Genomic DNA, 24,549 nt, shown 5'->3' on the forward strand with positions numbered 1-24,549 from the left:
CACTGAAGAACCAGACATAGAAAATACATTCTATTGCAGTGCTTGAAAAAAAAGAAAAATTCTAAATAGTATTTTTCAGTTTCTGAAACCACACCAGTGTTAACGAGGCACTGGTTTTCCTCTGATGTATTTGGCGGGGGGAAGCAGTTTTCATTCCTACCCCGTTTATTTTATTGCCTAGAGAGCAGAGAACTGAAGCTTTGTAGTGCAAGTATGCTCAGCCTCAGGGTGAGGCTTTTTAATAAAACAGCAACTATTTCTCTGGGCTGATACGCTTCAAAGAAAAGGCTTTGCTTTTACCACATGCTGCACGCTCCTTCTAGAAGGCTTCCCAGTGACGTCTATAACTTGGCTTAGTACCTCACTGGATTTAGACCCTCAAGTCTCACCACCTGTCCTTCCTGTACTTAAAATGACACGGTGCTTCTGTTTCTAGAAGAAACACCTGGTAAATATAAAATGAAAATCCCTAGTGTCCAGGTGCTCTCAGCAACAGCTGGGTCAATGCAGAAATCTAATCCGAGCACTTCACAACAGCTCCCTCAGCTTTAAAAGGAAAAACATGCAGACAAGGCTACTTGATTGTATAAGCTCAGGTGTCTTTACAAGGAGCTAATGAGAAAATGCAGCACTGCACTGAACACAGAATGCAGCATGATTATTGATATGAAAAGGAGAGCAGACATTCCGAAGAACTATGAAGGTTTCTAACAATTATGGCTTCATTTATACCTTAAAAAAACCTGTATCCATACAACTGTTGCCTAATTCAAGAGATTAAAACATAATGGATTCCTAACTGTAGGCAATGTATTTACCAAAATGAACAGCAACATGAACGCTGCACAGGTGTTATTTTATTTAAAAATCTGAATGTTTGATAACTGTTTTGTACTGAATCTATTATTCATTATGTAGTTTTAATTTTGTTCTTTTACAATACTGCATTTTTTTTTTCTTCAAGCTTAATATACAAGCAACTTCAGGAACATGACAGCAGCAAGACACTCAGGACCATTTACTCTGCAAAGTAGACTACAGCAGTATGCAGACATGAACATGTCTAAGCTAGTCTGTAAGGCTTTTGAGTTTTCTTTGAATTGTTTGGTAATTCTGTATGATGGGCACTTAATGCCACACTAATGCATTTCTTCCTTCACCAATTTCAAAACCTTTTAGCATCACTTGACTTTGATCCCAATAAAATGTAAGGTAAAATCCAGTAGCTGAGGGGCATTAAATCAGTCAGTATAGACACTTTAGGTGCAAAGTGTTCAACTGAACTAGAGCTTGAATTGGTAATTATGAGAAATCAGTCTTCAGATAAATATGGGGGGGTTAAATATGGGGGTTTTTGTTTGTTTGCTTATTTTTCGCCCTACTGCTAAGCTAACTGCAATAATTTCCTCCCCAACCAACCAAATCCATCCAAAAGCTGCAAAAGTCTCTTTGGAAAAATACATAGACTTCTCCCCCTGCTCCCACCATCCACTTAATCTACTTGTTCTTGTTGTTTTTTTGTTGTGTTTGTTTTTTGTTTTGTTGGGTTTTGTTTGTTTTTTTTTTTAAACACAAACCTATAGTGGATATAATTGAGCTATTTTATTTATGTTTTAAAGACAAAAAACACACTAGTACATGAGTTGCCACTAAATCTTCCAAATAATCTGTCACATATGCTTTGATTTGTGCCTCAGCACTTAGCACAAGGGTGAAGCAGTCCCTCCACGCTGAGTTTTTGAATGAAGAGAGGGCGGGCTTATCGCTGCGCTATGGGCCACATGGAGCAACGCGATCAAAGGTGCAGGAATCTAATGTGGACTGCTTTAGTAATAAACTAGCCAAGGTGCTCTGCAGAGGAGCTGCCATAGGACCAACACTTCCGTTCATGGTGGACACCTTGTAATACAGGGTACAAAAAGTAGGGGAAGTGTGTAGGAGAAGATAAAGCTAATTAAAACAATGGTACAGGCATTATAATTTTTTCTTTTAAAATAAAATAATTATATTTCTAAAAGCTCTGACTTTAGGGGCTAATTTCCCTAAGCCATTTCAGCAAACTTAAATGTAACATTAAAACAATGACAGTAACAAAAACCCCTCATGTCAGCCTTAACTTACAGTACATAAGCATAATAAAAGATTTTCAAGTGAGAAAATTACTATTTTTTTCTTATATATATATATATTACACACATACCTTTTTCAAGCGTGTCTACTTCAAAAGTTGAACTAAAAAGGTGCAAGAAGTGTTTGTGCAGTGAAGCAAAGTTCCCTACTGGCCTGCAACTGTAAGAGGAAAACTGACACTTAAGAAAACATCCCAGGCAAATCTGTCAAAGATAGGAACTGGTCTGCATTGCTTGTCTTCACAGTCTTATTTCTTTTGCCATAGGTCACAGGTCACCTTCATAACTAGAAATGGCTTCAAATTAATTTCTTTTCTTTAAATATAGGTATCTATAATCTGAATTTCAAGAATAAGAGATGATACGAGGGAAGAGAGGATGATGAAAATACCCAATTCTCAACCACTGCTAATGGCTGAACATGAGCAGAACCTATTTTTACCTGTGATTTGGATACAACCCAAGACAGGGGAAAACACCACCACCAAATTAAAAACAAACACACACACAACAAAAAACACACACACACCACCAAAACCCAGATGTGACATAATTAAGAGTCATTCCTTACCAAACTCACACAGATCGAACAAAACCAGACCCGGAAACAGATGCTCCTCTTGGCCTCATCTTAAACCTTCATCTGAATCTCTTACTGAATCCCAAAGTGAGCTAGGTTTACCACCTGGCAGTCCCCAACATAACAGAATCATCGTGGTAAGGTTTCAAACAAACCCTTGGAATAGCATGTTATGCATTTATTATTACACCATTTTCTCAAAACCATGCCCTTTGCTTCTACAGGCAAAAGCACAAGTCTGAACACCATATTAGAAATGAAATAAATAAATAATTTTGATAAAGATTTGTTAACATACTTAAATCAATAGGAAGAAAGACAACTAATAAGGAGGTTATAGTGTACAAGCTTCCTTGTCACTAACACTACAATTCTGTTTCTTTTCTTCTACAGTAGGAATCTCCTGGTCTGATGCAGTTGCAGGACTGGTAGAGGTAAGGTCCATCAGCTGCCCCTCAATCTGAGTCCACGAAGACATTGATTCATGTACTGTAATGGTGTGTTCCTCCATCTGACGCTGCAGGCTGTCCATTTCTTGCCTTTTGAAAGTATTGAGAACAAAAAGGCAAAAATTAACAAGCAGAAAGCTAACTGCAAGATCGGAAAATTACATTTCTTATTCTTGACAGCTACTCTGAGTCTATCTAAGCTACAGCTGTATACAAAATAAAGAAGTCTACAGGAAGCTTTGTCTTTCTCAAATTTAAGGGCGAAACAAATACAATATGCTTAATTCAAAAATAAGGGCCAATAATGCAGCAGCAACTTGGCTGCACATACTCCTTGCCAGGGATGATGCAGCACTGTTCCATCAGAAAAGGCATTTAGTGACTGCAACCTGATGAACGTAGTACTCCAGGTATAGAAGACAACATGGGAGGTAGAGGTGAGGAAAGTAGCAGCGAAAAGTAATCAGATAAACACTTTATGAATTTAGACACCAACTTAGCAAAGGGACTAGTCTGGTAATACAGGATCACAGAACATAATCACAGGTCGCTCCCCTTAAACATCAACAGAGGTGACAAGAGCAGCTCAGTTCTAATAACGTGAACTCCACGTCTTCCTGAAGTTGTAACTTTCCTGCTCAGAATCTCACAGAATCCCAGAATGTCAGGGATTGGAAGGGACCTCAAAAGCTCATCCAGTGCAATCCCCCCGGAGCACGAACACCCAGCTGAGGTTACACAGGAAGGTGTCCAGGCGGGTTGGAATGTCTGCAGAGAAGGAGACTCCACAACCTCCCTGGGCAGCCTGGGCCAGGCTCTGCCACCCTCACTGAGAAGAAATTTCTTCTCAAATTTAAGTGGAACCTTTTGTGTTCCAGTTTGAACCCATTACCCCTTGTCCTATCATTGGTTGTCACCGAGAAGAGCCTGGCTCCATCCTCCTGACACTCACCCTTCATATATCTGTAAACATTAATGAGTCACCCCTCCATCTCCTCCAAGCTAAAGAGCCCCAGCTCCCTCAGCCTTTCCTCACACGGGAGATGCTCCACTCCCTTCAGCATCTTGGTGGCTGCGCTGGACTCTCTGCAGCAGTTCCCTGTCCTGCTGGAACTGAGGGGCCACAACTGGACACAAGATTCCAGGTGTGGTCTCACCAGGGCAGAGCAGAGGGGCAGGAGAACCTCTCTGACCTACTGACCACCCCCTTCTAACCCACCCCAGGTACCATTGGCTTCCTGGCCACAAGGGCACAGTGCTGGCTCATGGTCCCGGTGCTGTCCCCAGGACCTCCAGGTCCCTTTCCCCTACACTGCTCTCTAATGGGTCATTCCCCAACTTACACTGGAACCTGGGGTTGTTCCTGCCGAGATTCAAGACTCTACACTTGCCTTTGTTATATTTCGTTAAATGTTTCCCCGTCCAACTCTCCAGCCTGTCCAGGTCTCTGGATGGCAGCAGAGCCTTCTGGCTTGACAGCCACTCCTCCCAGCTTGGTGTCATCAAACTTGCTGACAGTCACTCTGTTCCCTCGTCCAAATCGTTGATGAACATATTGAATAATACCGGCCCCAGCACTGACCCCTGAGGCACTGCACTAGATCCAGGCCTCAACTGGACTCTGCCCCATTGACCACGACTCTCTGGCTTCTTCTCTTCAGCCAGTTCACAGTTACCTCACTACCCGATTGTCCAGACCGCACTCCCTCAGTTTAGCTGTGAGGATGCTGGGGGAGACTGGGTCATATGCCTTACTCACGTCACGGCAGATCACGTCCACCGCTCTGCCATCATCCATCCATCTTGTTATGTCCTCATAACAGTCAATGAGGTTGGTCAAGCATGACTTCCCCTTGGTGAAGCCGTGTTGACTGCCCCTAATGACCCTCTTTTCTCTTGAGATGGCACCAAGGAGAAGTTGTTCCATCAGTTTCCCAGGGATGGAGGTGAGGCTGACCGGTCTAGAGTTACCCGGGTCCTCCTTCTTGCCCTTTTTGAAGACTGGAGTAACATTTGCTTTCCTCCAGTCCTCAGGCACCTCTCCCGTTTCCCAAGACTTGGCAAAGGTGATGGAGAGTGGTCCAGCAATGACCTCAGCCAGCTCCCTCAGCACCCATGGGTGCATCCCATCCAGACCCATGGATTTATGGATGTCCAGATTGCTTAACTGCTCCCTAACCCAGTCCTCATCAACCCAGGCAAACTCCTCCATTGTCCTGCCTTCCTCTGGGGCCTCAGTGGTGCGGGGCTCCTCAGGACAGCCCCCGGCAGAGCAGACAGAGACAAAGAAGGCATTCAGTAACTCTTCTCCATATCTTATGTATCTTCTGTCACCAGGGCACCCACCTCGTTCATCAGTGGGCCTACATTGCCTCTGGTGTTAGTTTTGTCTGCCACATATTGGAAAAAGCTCTTCCAGTTGTCCTTGACCCCTCTCGCCAGGTTTAATTCTAAGAAGGCCGGGCAACCTCATCAGAGAAGATCTGAAAACTTATTTCTGGCAGAATTAACTTCCTCTGCTGAGATTTCTTATTAACACACTGCCTGGGCTCCTATCAAGAGCAGCCTTTTTGATGCTGTGAAGAGAGAGAAACACCAGTGTTTCCACCAGCAAGAACAATTAGAAATAGCTGTTTCTGGTTTGTTCTACTGTTTACAATTTAGGATGGACATTTCGTCCAGTTCATTGAAAAGGCTTCTTCCACTATTACATAAGCAAGGACTTACAATGACAGAACATCCTACTATCCTAAATGTAGTCCCAGTAAGAAGAAAAGACTTCACTTCACAAATCCTTTTTTCCCTAGGCTGGCAGCTGGTTTCTTGGAAACATGTTTAAGATTATTTAATATGGTTGAAAATAACAGGTCATACTTCAACTGCTGGAGACAGCTGTTCAGATTTTTTAAAGGCTCCTTGCTCACAGCCGTTGGTGGTTTCAACAGTTCTTCCAGCAAGGCAGCAGGCACTGGACAATCAGGAATCTTGACTGGAGTCACAGGACTTGAAGAGTTGTTCTCTCCTTTCAATTCCTTCCTCTGGTTAAAAGAGACAGAAATGCAATTAAGTTATTTAATCAAAACCATTTTTACCACGTAGAAAGTCTCACATCACACTACTGGTGCACAGCTGCATTACAGAGCAAGAATCAGAAGTACATTCATGTTAAGTCTCATGTGTCACAAGCAAAAGTTCCCAACCTAATGTCATCTGCTAGCCATGCTCAGAAGTAAACAAACAGCATCTAGAAGGACCTACTCGAGAACTCACCCTACAAAAGAAATAAGACAGGATGAATTTAAAGCAAATTACTTGGATCTTCAAAACAAATTTTAGTAACACTCTAAGTATAGTTAAGAGAACAATTCAGGAAAAAAAAAAAAAAAATCAGTTAAGTACAAGCAAATAAATCCTTTTGGAAATTCTGGAGGCTGCAGAATGGGGCATCAGTACCGACGTCTAAAACAATGAAATGGAAGCTTCCATACAAATTTCGTCTCACTAAGTGAGAGAATTACTTCAGGGAGGGAAATAGCAAGAGGTGTAGTATTACTGCATTTTCTGTGTACCAGTAGCAAATCAGAAAACTCAAGGAAGCCACTAAGTTACCTTCAGAAGGAGAGGACAGACACATGAACATTAAGAAGGTATTAACTACAAGAAGGTATTAATTCCATATTTGCCCATGATGCATTATTTAAGTGCTACTTTTTAAACTGTATTATTTTAAGTCAAAATGTAAATGTAAGATCATAAGCTAAACAAAAAGATATCTGAAGTAACAGGTGGGAAGTCAAGATCAGTACAATTACTTTTGCCTGCACATCTTCCTGCATTTATCATTTAAATACCAGAACATCAGTAAGTCTGCATCACAGGCAGGCATTTCAGTTCAGAGTTTTCACCAGGTTTCCTGCGGCAGAGTATTTTCTGGTATCGCACTATGTGTATTCTTCCTATTTAAATACCTTCTTCATCTTGTCATGCTTCAGGTCCAACTTCAGTTGCTGGTTCTGCTGCAGCAGTGACTTCATGCTGTTCTTCAGCTCACTCACTTTAGCCTGCAGCATAAACTTATCCTTCTGAGTCACTGACAAGTCTTCCCTCACCATTTCCAACTCAGTCTTAATATTCTAAATGGGAAAAGAAAAAAATCAAGGTGATTCAGAGCAACAGTATAAAAATTCCAGCCAACTAATGGTTTTGGTCATTTTTTTCAGTAACCAGAAATAGATAAAAAAGGTCAGTAGTCTATTTTAAAAGCATATGGTCAAAGAAATAAGAAGCTATCAGCACAAAGTAAAACTAAGTGAAGACACTGCAAACACACAGTGACTAAGCTTTTCTGAATAAAAATTTATATTAAAAGTGCATCAGAAAAATATCAGTAAATATGCTTTTAAACAAAATAATATTGTTTTAATTGCCCCTCCCCTCCACCCTCCCCAGTGGTACCAGTTATTCATTAGATCTCCACCAGCTAGATTAAATACCTGCAAGACAACCTGTATCCCTTCTAATTCCTTGTGGCTGCGCTGTTCACCCATATCCAGCTGCTGCTTAAGTGTTTCAATTTCTCTTTCTTTCCGTTCTACTTCCCACTTGAGGTCTTCCACCTGCCGTGGTGGGGGGAGAAAGTATATTTAGAATTATCTATAGGTGCAGTCAACTAGAAAATGTCTCATGAACCCTTCCTGGTTCTAGCAAAACTTCATTAAAAATATTGAATTATAGACAAATTAAGTAATATAGTACACCATAAATAAGGATAAACACAGTAAGTGTGCAATTTTTACCTCTTGGCTCACTACAGGCTGTTCACTAAGCTTGTCATCCAGTGTCTTCTGCAGAAACTGGAGCTGAGACCTGGCTTCTGCAAGCTCTTGCTGAAACTGTGATACCTCCTGGGAATGTTTTTCGTCCTCCACCCTGCGCAGCAGAATTAACAGATACAGCAGTTATTCAATCTGTCCTTTAAAACAAATACTACGCTGGGTTAGCTATGTAGCTGTAAGTGATGTGACAGTGCATGGGACCTAGTTAGTTATAGCTTTACCAACACATTCACAGCAAGGGTCAAGTCACAAAAAGCTTTTATGTGAGACAGATGCATGAATAGATCATTACATATCGAAAAAAATCCCTTGAGCAGTAGTAACAGTCCAGTTACAAACAAAAGATTACACAGTAAAAATCAAACCAAAAACCTGTCAGCAATTTTGCTTTTGTTTTAAGAGGAATACGGTTAACACTATATCCATTCTCACGGAGGTCTGACAATTTCTTATAACTCAAGAACACACCTTCTATACAAGGAAAAAATTGAATTTGAATATATTGTGGAATATATTAAAAAAATAAAATTCATCCTCTGTGTAGTTCCTCAGAGATGTGGTAGAGAGAAGAATAATAGAATATATATGAAGTGTTAATTCTTACTGGTAACGTGAAATAGTAAAAATCTGTGTTGAAACAGTAAAAAAAGCAGATGCTGAACCCTAAATACAGTGTACACTTCAGGTCTACCTGAATTATGAAGGAACAGAAAATTGCAAGTATTCTAGAGTCTCAACATGCATCTTATGGTCAGGGTCAGCTGGGATACATTTCAACATAATCCGCCACAGAGTAGCAAAACCAAAAATTCACTAATGTGTGTCTTTTTCAGAGGATTTGTTTTATTTACTATTCTCTAAGAACTTGGACATACACTTACCGCAGTTTGTCCACTTCAGCCTGAAGGGCCTGAACAAGCGTTTCTTTGGCATGTAGCTCTTTCTTGATTTCACTGAGCTCAAGCATGGCAGCTCTGTAATGACGGCGGTTATGTGCGGCATCTGCTTTGGCAGCTGCTTCCTACCAGGAAAAAAAAAGCAGCAATTTTTCTTTGTTTTATCACTCACTGTAGGTACATCAAAGGGAGCTTGACTAAAGGGGTATGAAACAAATCAAGAAAGAAGTTGTGCAGCTGTCGACACTTCTCTTCTTGTCCAAAAAACGTATGATTAGTGTTGTTACCCCTACTCATGCTAATGGCAGTTGATAACTATATATAATGGAAGAAGCATGTCTGCTATACTGCTTTTTCATCGTGAATTTCTGGATGAAGTAGCATCACTTCGGGGTATGTCCCATGCATTACAAGTCAGAATGGAACTTTCCTGGTAGTCAATGAGTATGTTTAACACAGGGCACAACAGAAAAGACATCAACTCCTCCTTCAGCTGCTGGCCATCACGACAGAGCAGTCTATTACGAAGCATAGATTTTGTTTCAAGCTACTTTTAAAATATTTTACATTTAAATCACCTTTTAAGTAAATAAAACAAAAGACGAGCCATTACCTGTTTCTTAAGGTCTCTAACTTTGGCCTTTTCTTTCTCTAAGGAAGCCTGTAAAGCTTGAATAAGTTGTTGCGTTTGCTGGTCCTCTTCCTCTTTCCGCTTTAGGACTGCCTGAACCTGTATCACATCGCAAAAAACAAACACATATTTTGCGTGGGCTCACTGGAAGACCAGAAATGCCAATAAAGGAAAAATAAACACAAGCCAATGCAGGGATTGCAATAATTCTCTCTGCTGTTCACTGATACCGCTTTCCTCATGGCACCCCTTCAACCTTAGAAGTAGTTATGGTTAAAGGGGAGCTCATCGCTTAGATTCGTGAGGTACAAGCAAATGGCAATGCATTACTACTACTGGCATAAAAATCATTGATAGCATCATAGAATCATTTGGGTTGGAAGAGACTCTCAAGATCAGAGTCCAACCGTTAACCTAGCACTGGCACTAAACCACGTCCCTAAGAACCTCATCTACGCCTTTTAAACGCCTCATCTCAATGAATGCGTGTGTAGCACTGTTTGTATGTTCCAGCTAACTTAACAGAGTCACACTTTCACTGTTGCAAATATTTTACTGTGATTTTTTTCCCTCCAAAGAAACAGCACTGTTTGGTGAAAAGTCTCATTTCTGATCTCACGTTTGGCCCCCTTTAATACTGCTGTTGTGCAACACACGGGAGACCCAGATCTGGAGAAAATGCACCAACTTTGTATCATACAACTGAAGATGTCTACGTCCTGCTATCATAAATATGAGCTAATCCCTTTCTTAAGGTATTATATCAAAAGGTCAGATACCTGTAGATTCAGCTGTACCAAGTCTGCCTCTCTTTTTGCTAACGCTGTTTCTAGGATATTGTTGTGCTCCCTCAAAGCAGCGTTGGACTGACTAAGACCCGTAAGTTTTCCGCGTTCGTGCTCTAGTTCAAGGGCCAACTTCTTATTAACTTCTTCTAAGCGTTTTATCTTCTTCCTGAAGCCTCTAGATTCCTGAAGCTATAGCCAAAGAAAAAAACAAACAGAACCAAGCCATTCCAGATTACTACCACAGAAAATTGGAAGCTAAACTCATTAAGTATCTTGCTTTCCTAGAGTGGAATTTTTTGGGTTTTTTTTCCCCAAAATGAACACTTCAAAATAAGTTCAGTTAGGTGTTGGTTTTTTTAATTTTGGAAGACTAAAATGATTCCCAGAAAGCCGAATCCATGAGTACTGTTCAGGTGCAGGTCAAGAGTAGCTGATACATATATATATATATATGTATTTTTTCTGAAACTCTGCAGCTGAACACCACCACCCTGTGCTCAAAGTCACTGAGCATCCATGACTCCAAATAGTTTCAAAAGACAATGATTCGTGCAGGCCCACTGTCTCATGACCAGACACTGCTGGTATCTAATACAGGAACTACTCTTCTCTCACGTCTTCTTTTCCGCTATACGACAACGATTCATGAAACCACAGGGCAGTAAAATTAGGAAACATCATGGCACTGCCACTTCCTATGTAAGATTCTAATTTCCTGCACTGTTGTAATAAAATTATGGTACTAAAATTTCTCCCTGCCTCTCAGGCACTATTTACTGCCATCTTCCCATCGACTGTGCAAATTCAAGCAATCACCTCATCCTCAAGTTCCAGCACTTTCTCTCTGTATTCTTCAAGCTCCTGGCTGGTAAGTGAAATCACTTCTTGCAGCTCTTTTTCCAGCATCAACTTACTGCTGCAAACAGTTTGCAATTCTGTCTCCAGAGCTTGAATCCTTTCCTAAAGACAGACCATGAGTATGATTAATATATCACCCATCTACAGGAGTAATTTTTTTGCTGTTAAAACATCCACTTCTCTAGCAAATATTAAATGAGGTGCTAGTGCTTAATGTAAAGGTCTTGCTCAGAGCTTTCCACGCTCACTACTGCTGTTAGTGTATTTGATATCTTGTTCCATTGATCCAAGGAATTGGAGCTTCCCCCAATAAACTGATTTTCTTATCACAGGCATAACATATATGAGTAAATTATGACCAGGCTGAAGAACTTTTAACTCTCAATGAGGAAAAAAAAAGCAGTAAGAGCTAGAATATTGAAAAAAATCTTCAGATGCTGAGCCTTTCAAAAACAAAAAAAACCCCACACAACCAAATACCAAATCAACAATAAAAATTAACCAGGAAATTTAGCATTAAGGCTGATCATCCTCATGATCTTGGATTACAATCAGTAATCTGAAAGATACAAGTAAAATTAAAAGAAAAACAAGTACAGCAAAGCTTGCCAAATCACCTCTTTCAAATGTGGTTAAGGAAATTCTCAGTGCTTAGAACACTGACAACATGTTCTTATCTAGCTTTATATTCCAAATATTTTCATCACTTCAGTGTAAAATAATATTTCAAGACTTATATTTAACAACAAGATAGCTCTGTCTTTGTACTAACAATGTTAAAAGATATCTGCATACTTGAGAAATACGGTTGTTTCCACTGTCAGTGATTTGTGCTTTTAGTTTGCTCAGCTCTGCTTCAGCAGATTCCTTTGCAGCGAGAGATTCCTGTAGCCGACGACTAAGAATGCCAACTGCATTCTCATAGGCTTTATGTTTTGCTTTCATCTCTTTCTGAGCACTGGTCAGATCTGACCCTAGACGCTTCATTTTCTGTTTCTGCTCCGTAATGGCCCTGGAGTGAAAGGAAAACAAAACATCAGGTAAAAACAAAAACTGCCTGAAAACAGTACTAAAAGACTAATTTTAACATGGCCCAACAGAACCTGACATCCATTTCTCTCACATTGTCCCAGAGTCACCCATCTCATTGGAGAAAGCCTTTGGCTGGTATGGTACAATTTGGCTGTTTGCAAGACAGTACCTTGAAGACTCTTGGTAACATTCTAAGAAAATACTTACAGTAATTAAGGGGTCTTTACCAGAATTACAAAAACTCCATTATGAAGGAATATATACTACCCTCTCTAAAAACAACACAGAATTAAAGTAATAATCTAATCTGATCCGAGACCCTTGGTGGATATGTCAAGTATCACAAAAACCCTGTGATCAGCAGTGGAAGATAAAAATGGTTCTCATTAATGCCAATATTCAAGCTACTGAATGGCAATCAGGATTAGCTCCAATATGTATGTTGTATGACATATACTGTTGTTTAAAAGCATAAGTGAATCAGAGGCGAAGCTGCAACACGTGTAGCACACAATCAACACTTTGCCATGGATATGACACTATGACTCTCCGAGTCAATTTCTCAAAGACAAGACCGGGGAATAGGAACAGAGTGACTACTAAAATGGTAAATACGTAAAACAGTTCTTTTGTCTGTGCTAAAAGAACAGACTTACTTTTTTGCTTCTTCTTGCATTTGTTCTACTTGTTGTTTTAATGCCTGATTTGCCTCAGCAAGAGACGCCATTTGTTCCTTATCAAACTGCAAAGACTTAAGAAGGAAAAAAGTAGCCATGAGAGTAAGAACAAAAGCATGTTTGCTCTATGTTTTCTTATAAAAGAATAAGCATGAAGTTTCAAAAATACTAACACCTCTAAATGGAAACTGCTCCAAGGCACTCTCGCTCTCCTTTCTCTTTCCCTTCTTTTTCTTCTTTAATTCTTCCCTTTGTGGCCACCACCATAACACGGTGGAGGAACAGTTGGACTCAGTGTTCCTTGTGGGTCCCTTCCAACTCGGGACATTCTATGATTCTATGACAACACATATGAACATGTATGGCCTTTGTTCTCAGATGGAGTTCACTTTGAGACCAAGGAAAGTGCTTCCACATCACACCTCTACCATTCCTGTAGCATGCTTCTCCCCACTTACTTACACGACATGTTAATAAGCAACCACATATTTACACAATTTTGGTAGGCATATACTCAAATGTCTAGACAATATTAAATATGTAGCCACAAACCTTAACTTGCAAGTTGTCCATCTGTTTATTTCCAAAGTTAACAGATGTAGCAACGTATCCTGGCTGTAACACTCTCAAAGTCCAAAGCTTAACACCTTCCATACCTGTAGACATGTTTCCATATCGTTTCGTTCCTTCTGCACTGACTGAAGATTATTTTCTATTTCCACCATCTGCTGGTGAACCTGAGATGCTTCCTTCTGTAGTTTTGAATGTTCAGATTCTAGTGACTGTTTTTCTATTTGAATTTTCAGTAGCTCTTGTCTTAATTCTTTCACTTCTGAGTCCAGCCGTTTCTTTGTAGCTTTCAGTTCGCTAATCAGCTGGTCCTTAGAACTTGCATCTCTTCGATACGCTTCCACCATTACCTGAGAGAGAAGAGTTTCAGGAGGACAGTATCACCTCTCTTACAGCTTTACAAGTTTAAAAATAGCTTACTATAAAGTATTTACTGATATTCTTTTAGTTGGGGGTGTCAAAGAATACAAACCAGCATCATCTTCTGTAACATATTTACTCCGTTCCAAAGATTTTTAGGTAAGCTCATATATAAAACACCGCTATGTATCAGCAGTTCTCAACCTCAGAGTAAAAACGTTTATAACAGTATGGGATAGTCTTCACATTCCTTATTGAACTGCACTAATCACATTCCATTTTTTTTAAACTAAACTAATTGCAAAAAATTAACCCTCCCATGCACACAATTAATAACTTCTGCCGTGACAAGAGGGCTTAACTGTGACTGACAATTTCAACAGCCTTCCCAAACCTAAACTTGATGAGCTAAAACAACATTTGGCATTAGGTTAATCAGCAATCAAGCAGTAAATTAATGGTGCCACCCTCTACATAAGACACACGGCAACACTAATGACAGATCAATTTTAAATTACTGTTTCAAAAGTGTGTAAATTCAGAATAAAATTTGCAATAAAGCACTTAATTTCAAATTACTGAAGCAACTATCGTTTTTCAAAGCTGAAGGAAAATGACAACACTTGAAGATTTTTGAGTGCTTTTTGCAAAAGAAAACCTGAAAGTCCAATGAAAGCATGAACTGGTTGGTGGATCTCCTTTTGTGTTAGTTACAGGTAAAAATTCAACTGTGTAAAATACAGAAACTGTGTAATTATGTCACAAAGTTCTTTGGCACAGATAATTGATGCAAGTTTCCACAAAGCCCTCAGAAGAACGTGCCTTCACTGTGAAAAAACAAGTATACTCCTTGGGTTTATTTCTTTGCCATAGTATGCTTTTGCTCACCTTCTGCTGCAGGAACTGTTCTTTCACTTTTTGAACCTGTTTTTTAAGGCTGGAATTTTCTTGTTGCAGATTTTCCACCTGCCAGAAGAAAAAAAAGCAAACAACATACAAACACTTTGTTTTACATGCCAAACATCATACTCTATGTTATTTCAAGCAGTGGCAGTATCTTTTGTTATTCCTGTACCAATTCCCTAATCTAATGAGGGTCCTGTTTCTGACTAGGCATCTCAATGGTACTGGCAGATAACACTACAAGGTTTCATACAGAAATACATTCACTCAGGTCGCCACAGAGCGAGCCTTGTCAACCCTCAGGACTGCATGAAGTCCCCTTAACATCCTGCCATTAAAGTTTTAGTACACAACACTAGTGCACATATCTTGTATCCAGATGGCACCTATTCACATATACATGATGATCAAATGAAGAAACCAGCTGGTACTTTGAAGGAAAAAAAACACCACAATCTTTATGTTAGGCATATTTCCATAGTTTTTCAATACTTTATTGATAATACTATCAAGTCCTATTACTATCTTCAGAAGAAACCTCTGAAGACTACCTGGCAGTCGTCATTACCAGGATTCAAAAAGAAAGCTCTTGTTATGCAGCTTGGATGCTCTAAAAGATACAGAGCATACATGACTATAAAACCAAGGTGTGAAAGGAAGAGTCACCAGAATTTAAAGCAGACACAAAAAAATAAGGATATGCATGAGGCTTGATCTTGTAAAATAGTTCAGTGAGTAGAAATGAGCCTCAGCTGCTATACAACAATATGAAAAAGCAAACCCTGGTATACTGTTTCAAGAGAAAAGGCACAATTAAACAGCACCAAAGTACAGCATAAGGAAAAATGTTTGGTTCACAGTGCCACTGAAAAGGAGCACCCAAAAAATCCACTTCCAAAAATGTGATCTGTACTCAAAATTGTAACTTTTAAAAACCAGTAGACTTCAGAAAGATGGTGGCTCTTGGAAAGAGAATAAGATCGACCTCAGCTTCCCACCCCATACCACACAAGCACATAAACATATGTAGATATTAAGGGATATTAAACTGTAAGCTCATCAAGGATGTAACAGGACGTAAATTGCCAGATAGTTTACCAACAGTAAAAGATGAGAGAACTGATTAAAATATTCCCACTATCTGAATCTCACAACTACAGATGTGAAGAAACTCATGTGTACCATCTCCTCTCATGTAACTGACCCTACCACGTGCCTGTGGCAATACTTCCCTGCAACGGCTATTTTAATAAGACGCTTTTAGGGATTCATTACCTGGCTTGATGTGATTGCCATTTCTTGCCTCAGCTGTTCCAAGATTTCTGATGCTACTTCTCTATCTTCTCCAAGGCGCACTGCTCCTTTGTCCAGTTGCTCTTTGCTTGTTTTTGCTGCCTGCAGAGCTACTTCCAAGACAATCTTCTCATTCTGCAAATACTGGATCATGTCATCTTTAGAAATAGCGTCACTTTGAAACTCTTCTAATCTGGCCTTCAGTTCATCATACTGTGTTTGCAGGTCATCCAGGGACTGCTCTTTGGTGTGCAATGTCTCTTGGATCAGAGTGAATTGCTTCATTAGGTCCAAGTGTTCTTGCTGTAAAGATTCAAGCTGCAGATCTCGCTGATGCACAGTCAACCTGACCTGAGAAGTATTTTAAGCTTACATTAATACAAGATGAATGTTTTCTTTGCAAATGCTCTCTAATAAAAATAAAATATTTTAACTACTGTTTTAGCTTCTAAGAGAAAATAGCAGTTGAAAATATTTTTAACTTTCTTAGGCCACTTCTATTTACTCTATTAATTGCATTAACTGCCTCCTTCAGCATCTGTAATCTTACAGGCTAAGCAATGACCAGAATGACAAATGTAAAACATTCTTAAATAAGATTCACAGTATTCTAAATTTTTATTTGAAAAATGTGTACACGGTAGTTATACGGGGTAAATTCAGCATTGCTAATGATAGTGCCATATAATTACATGGAATATAACACTGAGCTACTACATACTTCATCTCCTTCCAGCCCATGACATGCTGCCTTTGTAATGTTACAAGGTACAATGATATCCTGACTGCCTAACAACTTGGAACACGGATCTATGCTTCTTGTCTACACACAGAATAATCACATAAGGAATTCATTAAAAACAAACAAACAAACCAACATCTACAAGACAGTAGCTCTGAAATTTCAAAACAGTACTGTTAAAGAGATGGTTGAGAAAAAGGGAGCCTTTTCACCTGGGACAGAATGACTTTGATACAGACTTCATTTTTGCAGCAATCTTTCAGGTTTTAAGACACATTTAGAGCTCAGGATCTATTTACTATTGCTTTTTCACCCATGTAAGCATTTCTCCTGAAACCCTTGGGAAATTGCTTAACAACACTCTACCTGTTCCAATTCTTGCCCCAACATTGCTGCAGAATCAGCCATTTTCTGAAGCTGTTCTTTCTCATCCTCAAACTCCTCTAGTTTTCTCTGCAAGTCTTCTTCCACCATGGTTTTAGCCTCCTGGATCTGCATGAAGGCAGCTTCTTGATCCAACATGTCAGCCTGCACAGAAAGAGCAAGGAATCAACTCTGAAAATTTCCACGGAGAGGGAGAGTCAAGAAAAAGAGGAAAATAAAATCATCAATAAATTTTCTAGAGAAAAGACACAAGCACAAATAATTCTGATGTCCATCTTACACAATTTTATGTCTTTACTGAAGTCACACACATTCATATACTTAAGATACCACAAAATAAAAGTGAATGTCTTGTATACTTGTGACAATCTGAATTCGTCTTTAATGACACCATGTCCTTTTTAAATTGATGAAACAAGATGTAAAGAAAAAGAATCTTTATTAATATTAAGCTGTTTGGAAAAAAAATCTGAAACAAAAGAGATTCCTCGGATGCTGTAGCTACTCCGTGAAATAGCCATTCCTGTCATTTACACAACCACTATTAGTAATGCAGGAGATGGGGTGCTTCCACTAACCTGCCGCTTTACTGCCCTTTGAGACTTAGAAGCAGGAATGTCACCGAAATTCAATGGGATTTAAGGTTCTGTACTTCAAAAGGCAGCGTACTGCACTTCAGGTTTTACTCACCCTCTCTAACTGGAGAGCAGGAAGGACAAACCTGAGTACTGAGCAATTTCACACATTTAAGCAGCACTCTACTGACTTAAATTAACTTCCAATTAAGTTTTCTCTTGAAAAAGTTGGGCAAAGGAGAACACTTACATCCACCTTTAAAATTCAAATAGAAACAAATACCAGAGCTGAAAATGCAAGTATCATCTTGCAATGGGAAATACATGGCCTTGCTCCCTCTTACTGTTTGTAATGTCATTCATATTTACTTGCTGTGAAATAACTTTTTATAAGGCAGCAGCTGAATCAATTCATAAGAAGTTATGTTACTTTGCCAGAATATCCTTCAGCAAAACCTAAACACAGAACCTAAGCAGAATGTAATTCATGAAGACCACCTACAACCGTACCTCAATATTTTGCAGCTGTGCTGCAATGCGTTCCTTCTCTTTAATGGATCTGTGCTGGGTTTCAGTTAGCTGCTGAGACAGTGTCACATTCTCTAGTTTGAGATGTTCCAACATACCTGCTTGGGTCATTTGCCCAGCCTAAAGGAAGTAAAAAAATAAACTATTAATACTAACAGTCAAATTTGGCCAACAAATTTAAGAATTTTAGAAAAATATAATCACATTTAATCTATCTGTGCCTTATGTCATTTACTACTGTCACAGCACTACAGACCTTCATCCACAGAAAGTGTTTTGGTTAAATTTATGCCTCAGCCTTAATGTGAACTAATCTCATGATGAAAAACAAAACACCATCCCTGCCTGCTCTCCACCTGAAGAATGCACAAGTGAGACTGGCTCCCTTGTCCAAGCTCATAAACAGTGTCCTCTGGGTAAAACAAACATGTAAGAAGAACAGATTATCAGTCCTCCCACATGCAAGTAAAGCATATTACCTGTATATTGGCCATCTCACTCTGCAGCCTGACACGGGCCTCCTGTGCCAGTACAAGCTGCTGCTGGTACCACTGTCGCACATTCTGGAGCGCCGTGATTTCTGTTTCAGATGCCTTCAGCTTATTGGTCAGTGTGGTCCGTTCCAACTGAACCTTCTGAAGTTGGTTCTGCAAGGAAGCCAACTGCTGTCGCAGATCATGCACTAGAAAAAGAAAAATAAAGAACTTCACAGAATCGCAGAATGTCAGGGATTGGAAGGGACCTCAAAAGATCATCTAGTCCAATCCCCTGCTGGATGCAGGTATCCTGCCATGTAAAGTCATCATTAAAAACCAATATCTGTAAAATTTTCTAAAAACCATTAGTCCACTGTCAAACAGTTACCAGACTAGATATTTATGACTCCCTCTCCAGGCTGGCAGTGGCAGCTTGCAAACTGTAGCACTTACGTGACACAAAATTTAAAACTATCATCTTAAAATTCAGACCAGTTCATTAGTATGTCATCAATGAAACACAAATTAAAATTAATTTTTCTTCCAGGACTTCAGAATTATGTTGAAATAAAGTGATTTATGGAATAAAAAATTTTAAAGGTTGTAATTTGTATCATCCCACCTGTGCTGTCTCTGGTGAGAACATTTTTTTGCATATCTTCAACCTTCAGCAGGAGCCTTTGGTACTGCTCCTCTGCTAACTGCAAATCATTATTTGAAGAAGCCAAACTAGCATTCTTTGCTTCCAAGGCATTTTGCAGGTCAGCCATTGCTCGTTCCAGATCCCAGCAAGACTGCTTTAACGTGGCCACTTCTGCGCTCAGAGATTCCTGCTTCTGCTGGCTGCTCTGGCTGTGCTCCATCTGAGCCTGAAGTTTCATGTTCAAAGCTGCGAGTTGGGCTTGTAGCTCAGTCTTCTCTTTGAGAGCCTGAACGTGTCCCAAAAAAAAAAAAAAAAAAATCAAAATACAGAAGTCTTAAGAGAAAATACATTAACGGCTGACTAAAGAAGATGCCCAGCAAAAATGGCTTTGCTAAGGCAAAGACCACTGGCTTGTAAAAAATTTCTTTTTTAAAGTCACATCTCAGCAGGTATTTCAAACAATCAAATACTGGGAAAGCCTCTACAAGATGTATAGCTTTGTATGTCAGTAATCATATCAGGATTTTTAATATAACATCTGTTTCCACACATAAAAGAAGAACACTTTCTAGTATATGTGTTATACCACCAATCAACACAAAGAGACAATGCAGCTATACAGACATAGCTAGCGTTACTCTGGATTCATCAACTCTCTTTAAATTTTACTATTTAAAAAAAAAAAATTAAGCCTTTGAAGACTTTACTAACTTTATATTTATCCTCTTAAGCATCCTTGTACTTGTCAAGTTTTATACATTATCTTCCTAATATATAACCTTATCCAGCAATATTTTGATAAAACACAATTCCCATGTAATGAGCAAGAGGCTCTTGAAAATTAACATACTATTATAATTTGTTAAATACAGAAATTGAAATTCATTTTCTAACCTGATTAGCTTCTAGTGAGAGCGCTTCTAGTTGCCCTTCAAGTCTGATCTTCTCCTTCAGGACCTGCAACATTTCATCATGAGTTCCTGCGACAGAGCTTTCCATAGAAACACTGGAGACAAAGACAGCACATATACAGTTCAAGGGTTAGAATACAACAGTCACCTCATCAGAAGAAAACTGAAGCTGAAATTAAGAGATACTCAGGCTCCACATGTGACCTAGAATTTGGACTTTTTTTTTCTGGCCTGACGATGGCTCCAGAACATAGTTATTACCCAAAGAGATAAAGAAATTTTATTCATGCTAAGGTTTGATACATCAGTTTCCTATACTTGCAGCAACTATTATCTAGTGTGGCAGTCATATGTTTGTTATTTTACACAAGTGCAATGGCTGACTCCACTGTATTCTGTATCTGCATATCCCTTTATAGGCAGACAAATGGACATAATGAGAGCACAAAACTTCCACAACTACTGTCTGCAATTGTCTGTTTTAATTGTCTGCCTGAGAAATACCAACAGCTGCTGCAAAAGAAGAACAGGTATTTGGTATAAGGGATTCCTTATGCTCCTTCCCTGATGTACAGCCAGGAGTCTAGAGAAAAAGGGGCAAGATCTTCTCCTCCCTCTCATTCCTGTAAGAATTAAGTCTAAGCTGGAATAATTGTCAACAACTTATTTTACCATCTGGGTGAATTACCCTTCATTCCAAAGAAGGGGGAAAAAAAGGACATTTCAAAGTTAGCATGTGTGCTAGATAAAACACATATCTCCAGACAACTGATAAACACAACTGTACTTTTAGGGCTTCACCAGTTATCCACTCACTTCCTGGATCGTAGTTTAATACCTACCACAAATCTCATTCTAAAGGGCTGAAGAGGATAAGAGTACGTAGGACAAGACTCTTAGCCTTTCATAACTATTTGAGGTCTGAAAGGTACATGAGTAGATCAGGAAAAGGACTATAATAAATATCACTGAGTCAGTCAGGTCTACACTTTCAGACTTTAAAGACCAATGCTACATCAGTGATTCAGTGATTTTCCCAAGAAAATGCAGATAGAAGCAGGTGCTAGCAGAACATTTAAAACAAACTATTAGTGCTAAAGACATCTCTCTCTAAAGATACACTTCATAAATAGGTACTCAAGTGACATGACCTTCCGGTTTCTTTCAGAATCTGTATGTTAACAGCAGATTTGATCACAATTAATGTAAGTTTAAAAAGTTAGTAGAGGGTAAGAGTCATAAGCTGCCTATTCTAATAAAGTATAATGCTTAATAATGGCCTCACTGTACAGTGATCTCTCTTACCTGCTAGAAATACTGTCTCTCCTGCTCCGTACTTCCCCATTAACTTCTTGCTCTCGGGCTTGATGCTCCACTGCCGCAGCCCGTAGCACCTCACTGATGGAAGGAAATTGCCCCATTGCATCAGGATGTATCTTCTGACCATTTATTGTATATGGAATACCCTGCCTGCCTTCTGCATTCTGTGAGCTGTTATACAGCCCTCTTCCCGACACGCTGCTGTAGGTAGAGCTGTCACTCTCATTTCCATCCAGCCTCATTCCTGCTTCACTCCCATCTAGCTCTGAAATGACTTCTCCTGCCAGGGAGGAATTCTCTATTCGATCGTCTGTGTCAGAGGGCAGATTAATCTCAGAAACAACTGATGCTGGACCACTTCTGCTTTGCTTGAGAGTCCCACCAGATAAATCAGTAGCTACAAAATTTCCAGTAGCATCTCCGGAGCCCGATTCTTCAGTTCTGTAGTCAGCCAAAGATCGGATCCTACCGGGCTTAGATCTTGCACTTCTTCTCTCTTTTGAGGATACTGGAAGTCCCAAGCTACCCAGTTTTGGGCCCCTAGGGACGCTGGTCCGCAAAAAGGAGTATTCTTTCGTCATTGCTACAGTGCTAGCTCTTGGCAAGATTTCTGGATTTAACATCAGCTCAGGATCTAGGGTGCTGGAAGGACGGGTTTTGGATGTAGACTGAATAGACAAAAAGTAAAGAATCAACAATAAATTCCAGAATGCTATGACTGAACTAGCAAAGACTCATTTTGCTGTAGAACTTCATAGGTAAAGCTCTACAGTTTTATATTAATATTTAAATATATGCATCATTTCATAAACAAGGTAAATTCCATCAGCAATCAACCCTATCAAGGCTCAGTATAGGCATGTCAAAAATGATCAAGGTAGACTTCAAAAGCTAAGTGAAAAATATAGGAAAAATTGATCATTCAGGCTACTTAAGGTTTGTTTGTGGTTTTTTTTTTCTTGCCCTGTTGTAAGTAGCACCAAATGGTACATTACCCATGAGGTAACAGAACCAAATTTTGCATGTCCAGAAGAAAAAAAAAAACACCTTCTCACATTTGAGAAAGCTACTGAATGTTTAAAGCAGAGAAAACAGTAGTTTAGAGCACAGAAAGGATAAAGTTTTTAAGCTTCTCAACAACACGCTGTTGTACAGTACTCACTCGTTCTTGATGTCTCTTCACTCTGTATTGTTTGAGCTGTTCTTCTAGCCGTCTTCTGGCTTGAAGTCTTATTTGTTCTTCTTTCTCCAATGGGAGTGAAGACTCTACTGAGCCTGTAAGTGAAATGTAACTTCGCAGTCAAACGGAAAATTCCCGCACAGGCAAATCCGATGCAAAAGGAAAGAGCCCCATCTACCATCAGCAACATGCTTCATGCTTAAGCAAGGAACGCAAGGAAAGCCCATCAGCATGCAACTCAGAATACCCTCTTCTAATATATCTCTAAGAATTGATAAAGCCTGTGTATTTCCATTGCTCCACTTGCAAATGCTGTAGTCCCTCCATGTGTATATGACAAGAGATTACACAGCAAGAACAAAGCTACTGCTGTCATTTAATCTCACCTGTCCTGCACTTCTGACAGTACTGAAATCATAAAACCAAGCAAGACTTACGCAGTCCACTCATTCCCTAGAGGTCAGAAAAAGATGTTGCCAAGACAGATTTTCTTTCTTTTCGTTAACTCACATTAAATCCTTCCCATAGTAGTAGGCTTTTCGAAAACATTAGTTCAGAGAACTCCTGCAGTAGTAGACACCTTAATACAAAGGCTTCTCACCATTATTGCTCTTCCCTTCTCCCCTTTACTACTTAGCTTAAAATCACCTGGTTCTGCTGTTCTATCTTTTTTTAATGTCACCTGTTACTCCTAATAATCAAGATTAGAATAGCTTCAGCCCCAGAAAGCACAAATTGCCCTCCAGCATAAGAACAATTTTTAAATGGTAAGGCACGTGCCTTAGCTGCAGCAGATGGTGGTTTACTGAAAGAAAATGAATTGTCGTTCAAAGTAAAAGCTTACTGCAAAAATGAAGTTTAGTCCAAGCTTAAATGATGATATAGAATTCTAGAGCCAGGCTCAGAGTGAAAAGCTCTATGCAGCAGGAGAAAGCGGAGGCACCACCATAAACAGATGCTTACACAATTCAGTTTCTTGCATGGGAAGACTTAGTTTGAGGGACTGCAAAGCTTCCTTTCTAAGAACTATGCCCTCAGCACTAGTTCCCTGAGACTTCCTTAGGCTGTCATGGAAACCAGTCACACCTGGGGACGACTCCTGACCCTGCACATTGCTGGTGGGGTCAAAAGATACAGGAGAGTTGGGGAAGAGCGACTCTGGCCCATTCTGGTAGGCGTCCACTTTGCTGTTTATCTCCAGACTTCCCTCTTCATTTGGCACTTTGTTGACATCAATACTGGTAGCTGGAAAAGAAAGTTTCACTGACTTACGCTCTAAGCCAACACATTTATCTTCACACCTCCAGCCAAATACAATGCTATCGCTATTGCCTTCAGACTGTAAGAATATAGAAATTGCAAGTGACAGCAACTGGCAGGAGGAAATTTATAAACAACTGTTGATTCTTCATTTAAAAAGACCAGAACAAGTACCTTTCATTTGCTTTACTACATTGCCTTCAAGCAAGACCTCAAAAGCAATCATAAAACATCTTCAAAACCTCACATGGGTTTTTAAATCATGTTAGGTTTAGAAGCATGAAGCACTGAGTACAAGTAACATGATCTGTGTCACACTGAGTGGCAACCTACTACAAATAAGACTCGGGGACTGTGGGCCTGTGCCGAATGATTCAGCTATTTGCTGAGCTGCTGGGCACCCAGAAAAAGCAGACACCGTCCCGACTTCCAGCCTGGGCCAAGCAGAGTTTCTCAATTTTAAACTGAGTTTAAATTTTTCAAATAGAACATCTTCATCAAGAATACAGTAGCAAAGCTCACGTATCAA

General features: G+C 39.6%; 1 protein-coding gene across 5 annotated transcripts in view; it reads right to left on the minus strand.

The window, feature by feature from the left end:
- Positions 1–1,582: 1,582 nt before the first annotated feature.
- The window catches only part of GOLGA3 (golgin A3), a 28,266-nt gene continuing 5,299 nt past the window's right edge, over positions 1,583–24,549 (minus strand). For 3 of the 5 annotated variants that reach the window (XM_082066059.1, XM_082066060.1, XM_082066061.1), the window contains exons 3-24: positions 23,724–24,005; positions 22,743–22,855; positions 21,566–22,248; positions 20,244–20,355; positions 19,329–19,635; positions 18,710–18,912; positions 18,213–18,350; positions 17,110–17,271; positions 15,984–16,352; positions 14,694–14,771; positions 13,532–13,795; positions 12,855–12,949; positions 11,962–12,178; positions 11,125–11,268; positions 10,300–10,497; positions 9,503–9,619; positions 8,875–9,014; positions 7,955–8,087; positions 7,652–7,774; positions 7,127–7,291; positions 6,033–6,196; positions 1,583–3,248 (exon numbers count right to left, since the gene is read on the minus strand). In XM_082066059.1, the coding sequence (XP_081922185.1) occupies positions 3,044–3,248; positions 6,033–6,196; positions 7,127–7,291; positions 7,652–7,774; positions 7,955–8,087; positions 8,875–9,014; positions 9,503–9,619; positions 10,300–10,497; positions 11,125–11,268; positions 11,962–12,178; positions 12,855–12,949; positions 13,532–13,795; positions 14,694–14,771; positions 15,984–16,352; positions 17,110–17,271; positions 18,213–18,350; positions 18,710–18,912; positions 19,329–19,635; positions 20,244–20,355; positions 21,566–22,248; positions 22,743–22,855; positions 23,724–24,005 (4,412 nt within the window). In that variant the 3' untranslated portion in view covers positions 1,583–3,043. The remainder of the gene's footprint in view (positions 3,249–6,032; positions 6,197–7,126; positions 7,292–7,651; positions 7,775–7,954; positions 8,088–8,874; positions 9,015–9,502; positions 9,620–10,299; positions 10,498–11,124; positions 11,269–11,961; positions 12,179–12,854; positions 12,950–13,531; positions 13,796–14,693; positions 14,772–15,983; positions 16,353–17,109; positions 17,272–18,212; positions 18,351–18,709; positions 18,913–19,328; positions 19,636–20,243; positions 20,356–21,565; positions 22,249–22,742; positions 22,856–23,723; positions 24,006–24,549) is intronic. The other 2 variants (XM_082066062.1, XM_082066063.1) reach the window with 2 other exon arrangements.

Source organism: Streptopelia decaocto (assembly GCF_964273445.1).
Source record: "Streptopelia decaocto genome assembly, chromosome: 15".
NCBI classification, from domain to species: domain Eukaryota; kingdom Metazoa; phylum Chordata; class Aves; order Columbiformes; family Columbidae; genus Streptopelia; species Streptopelia decaocto.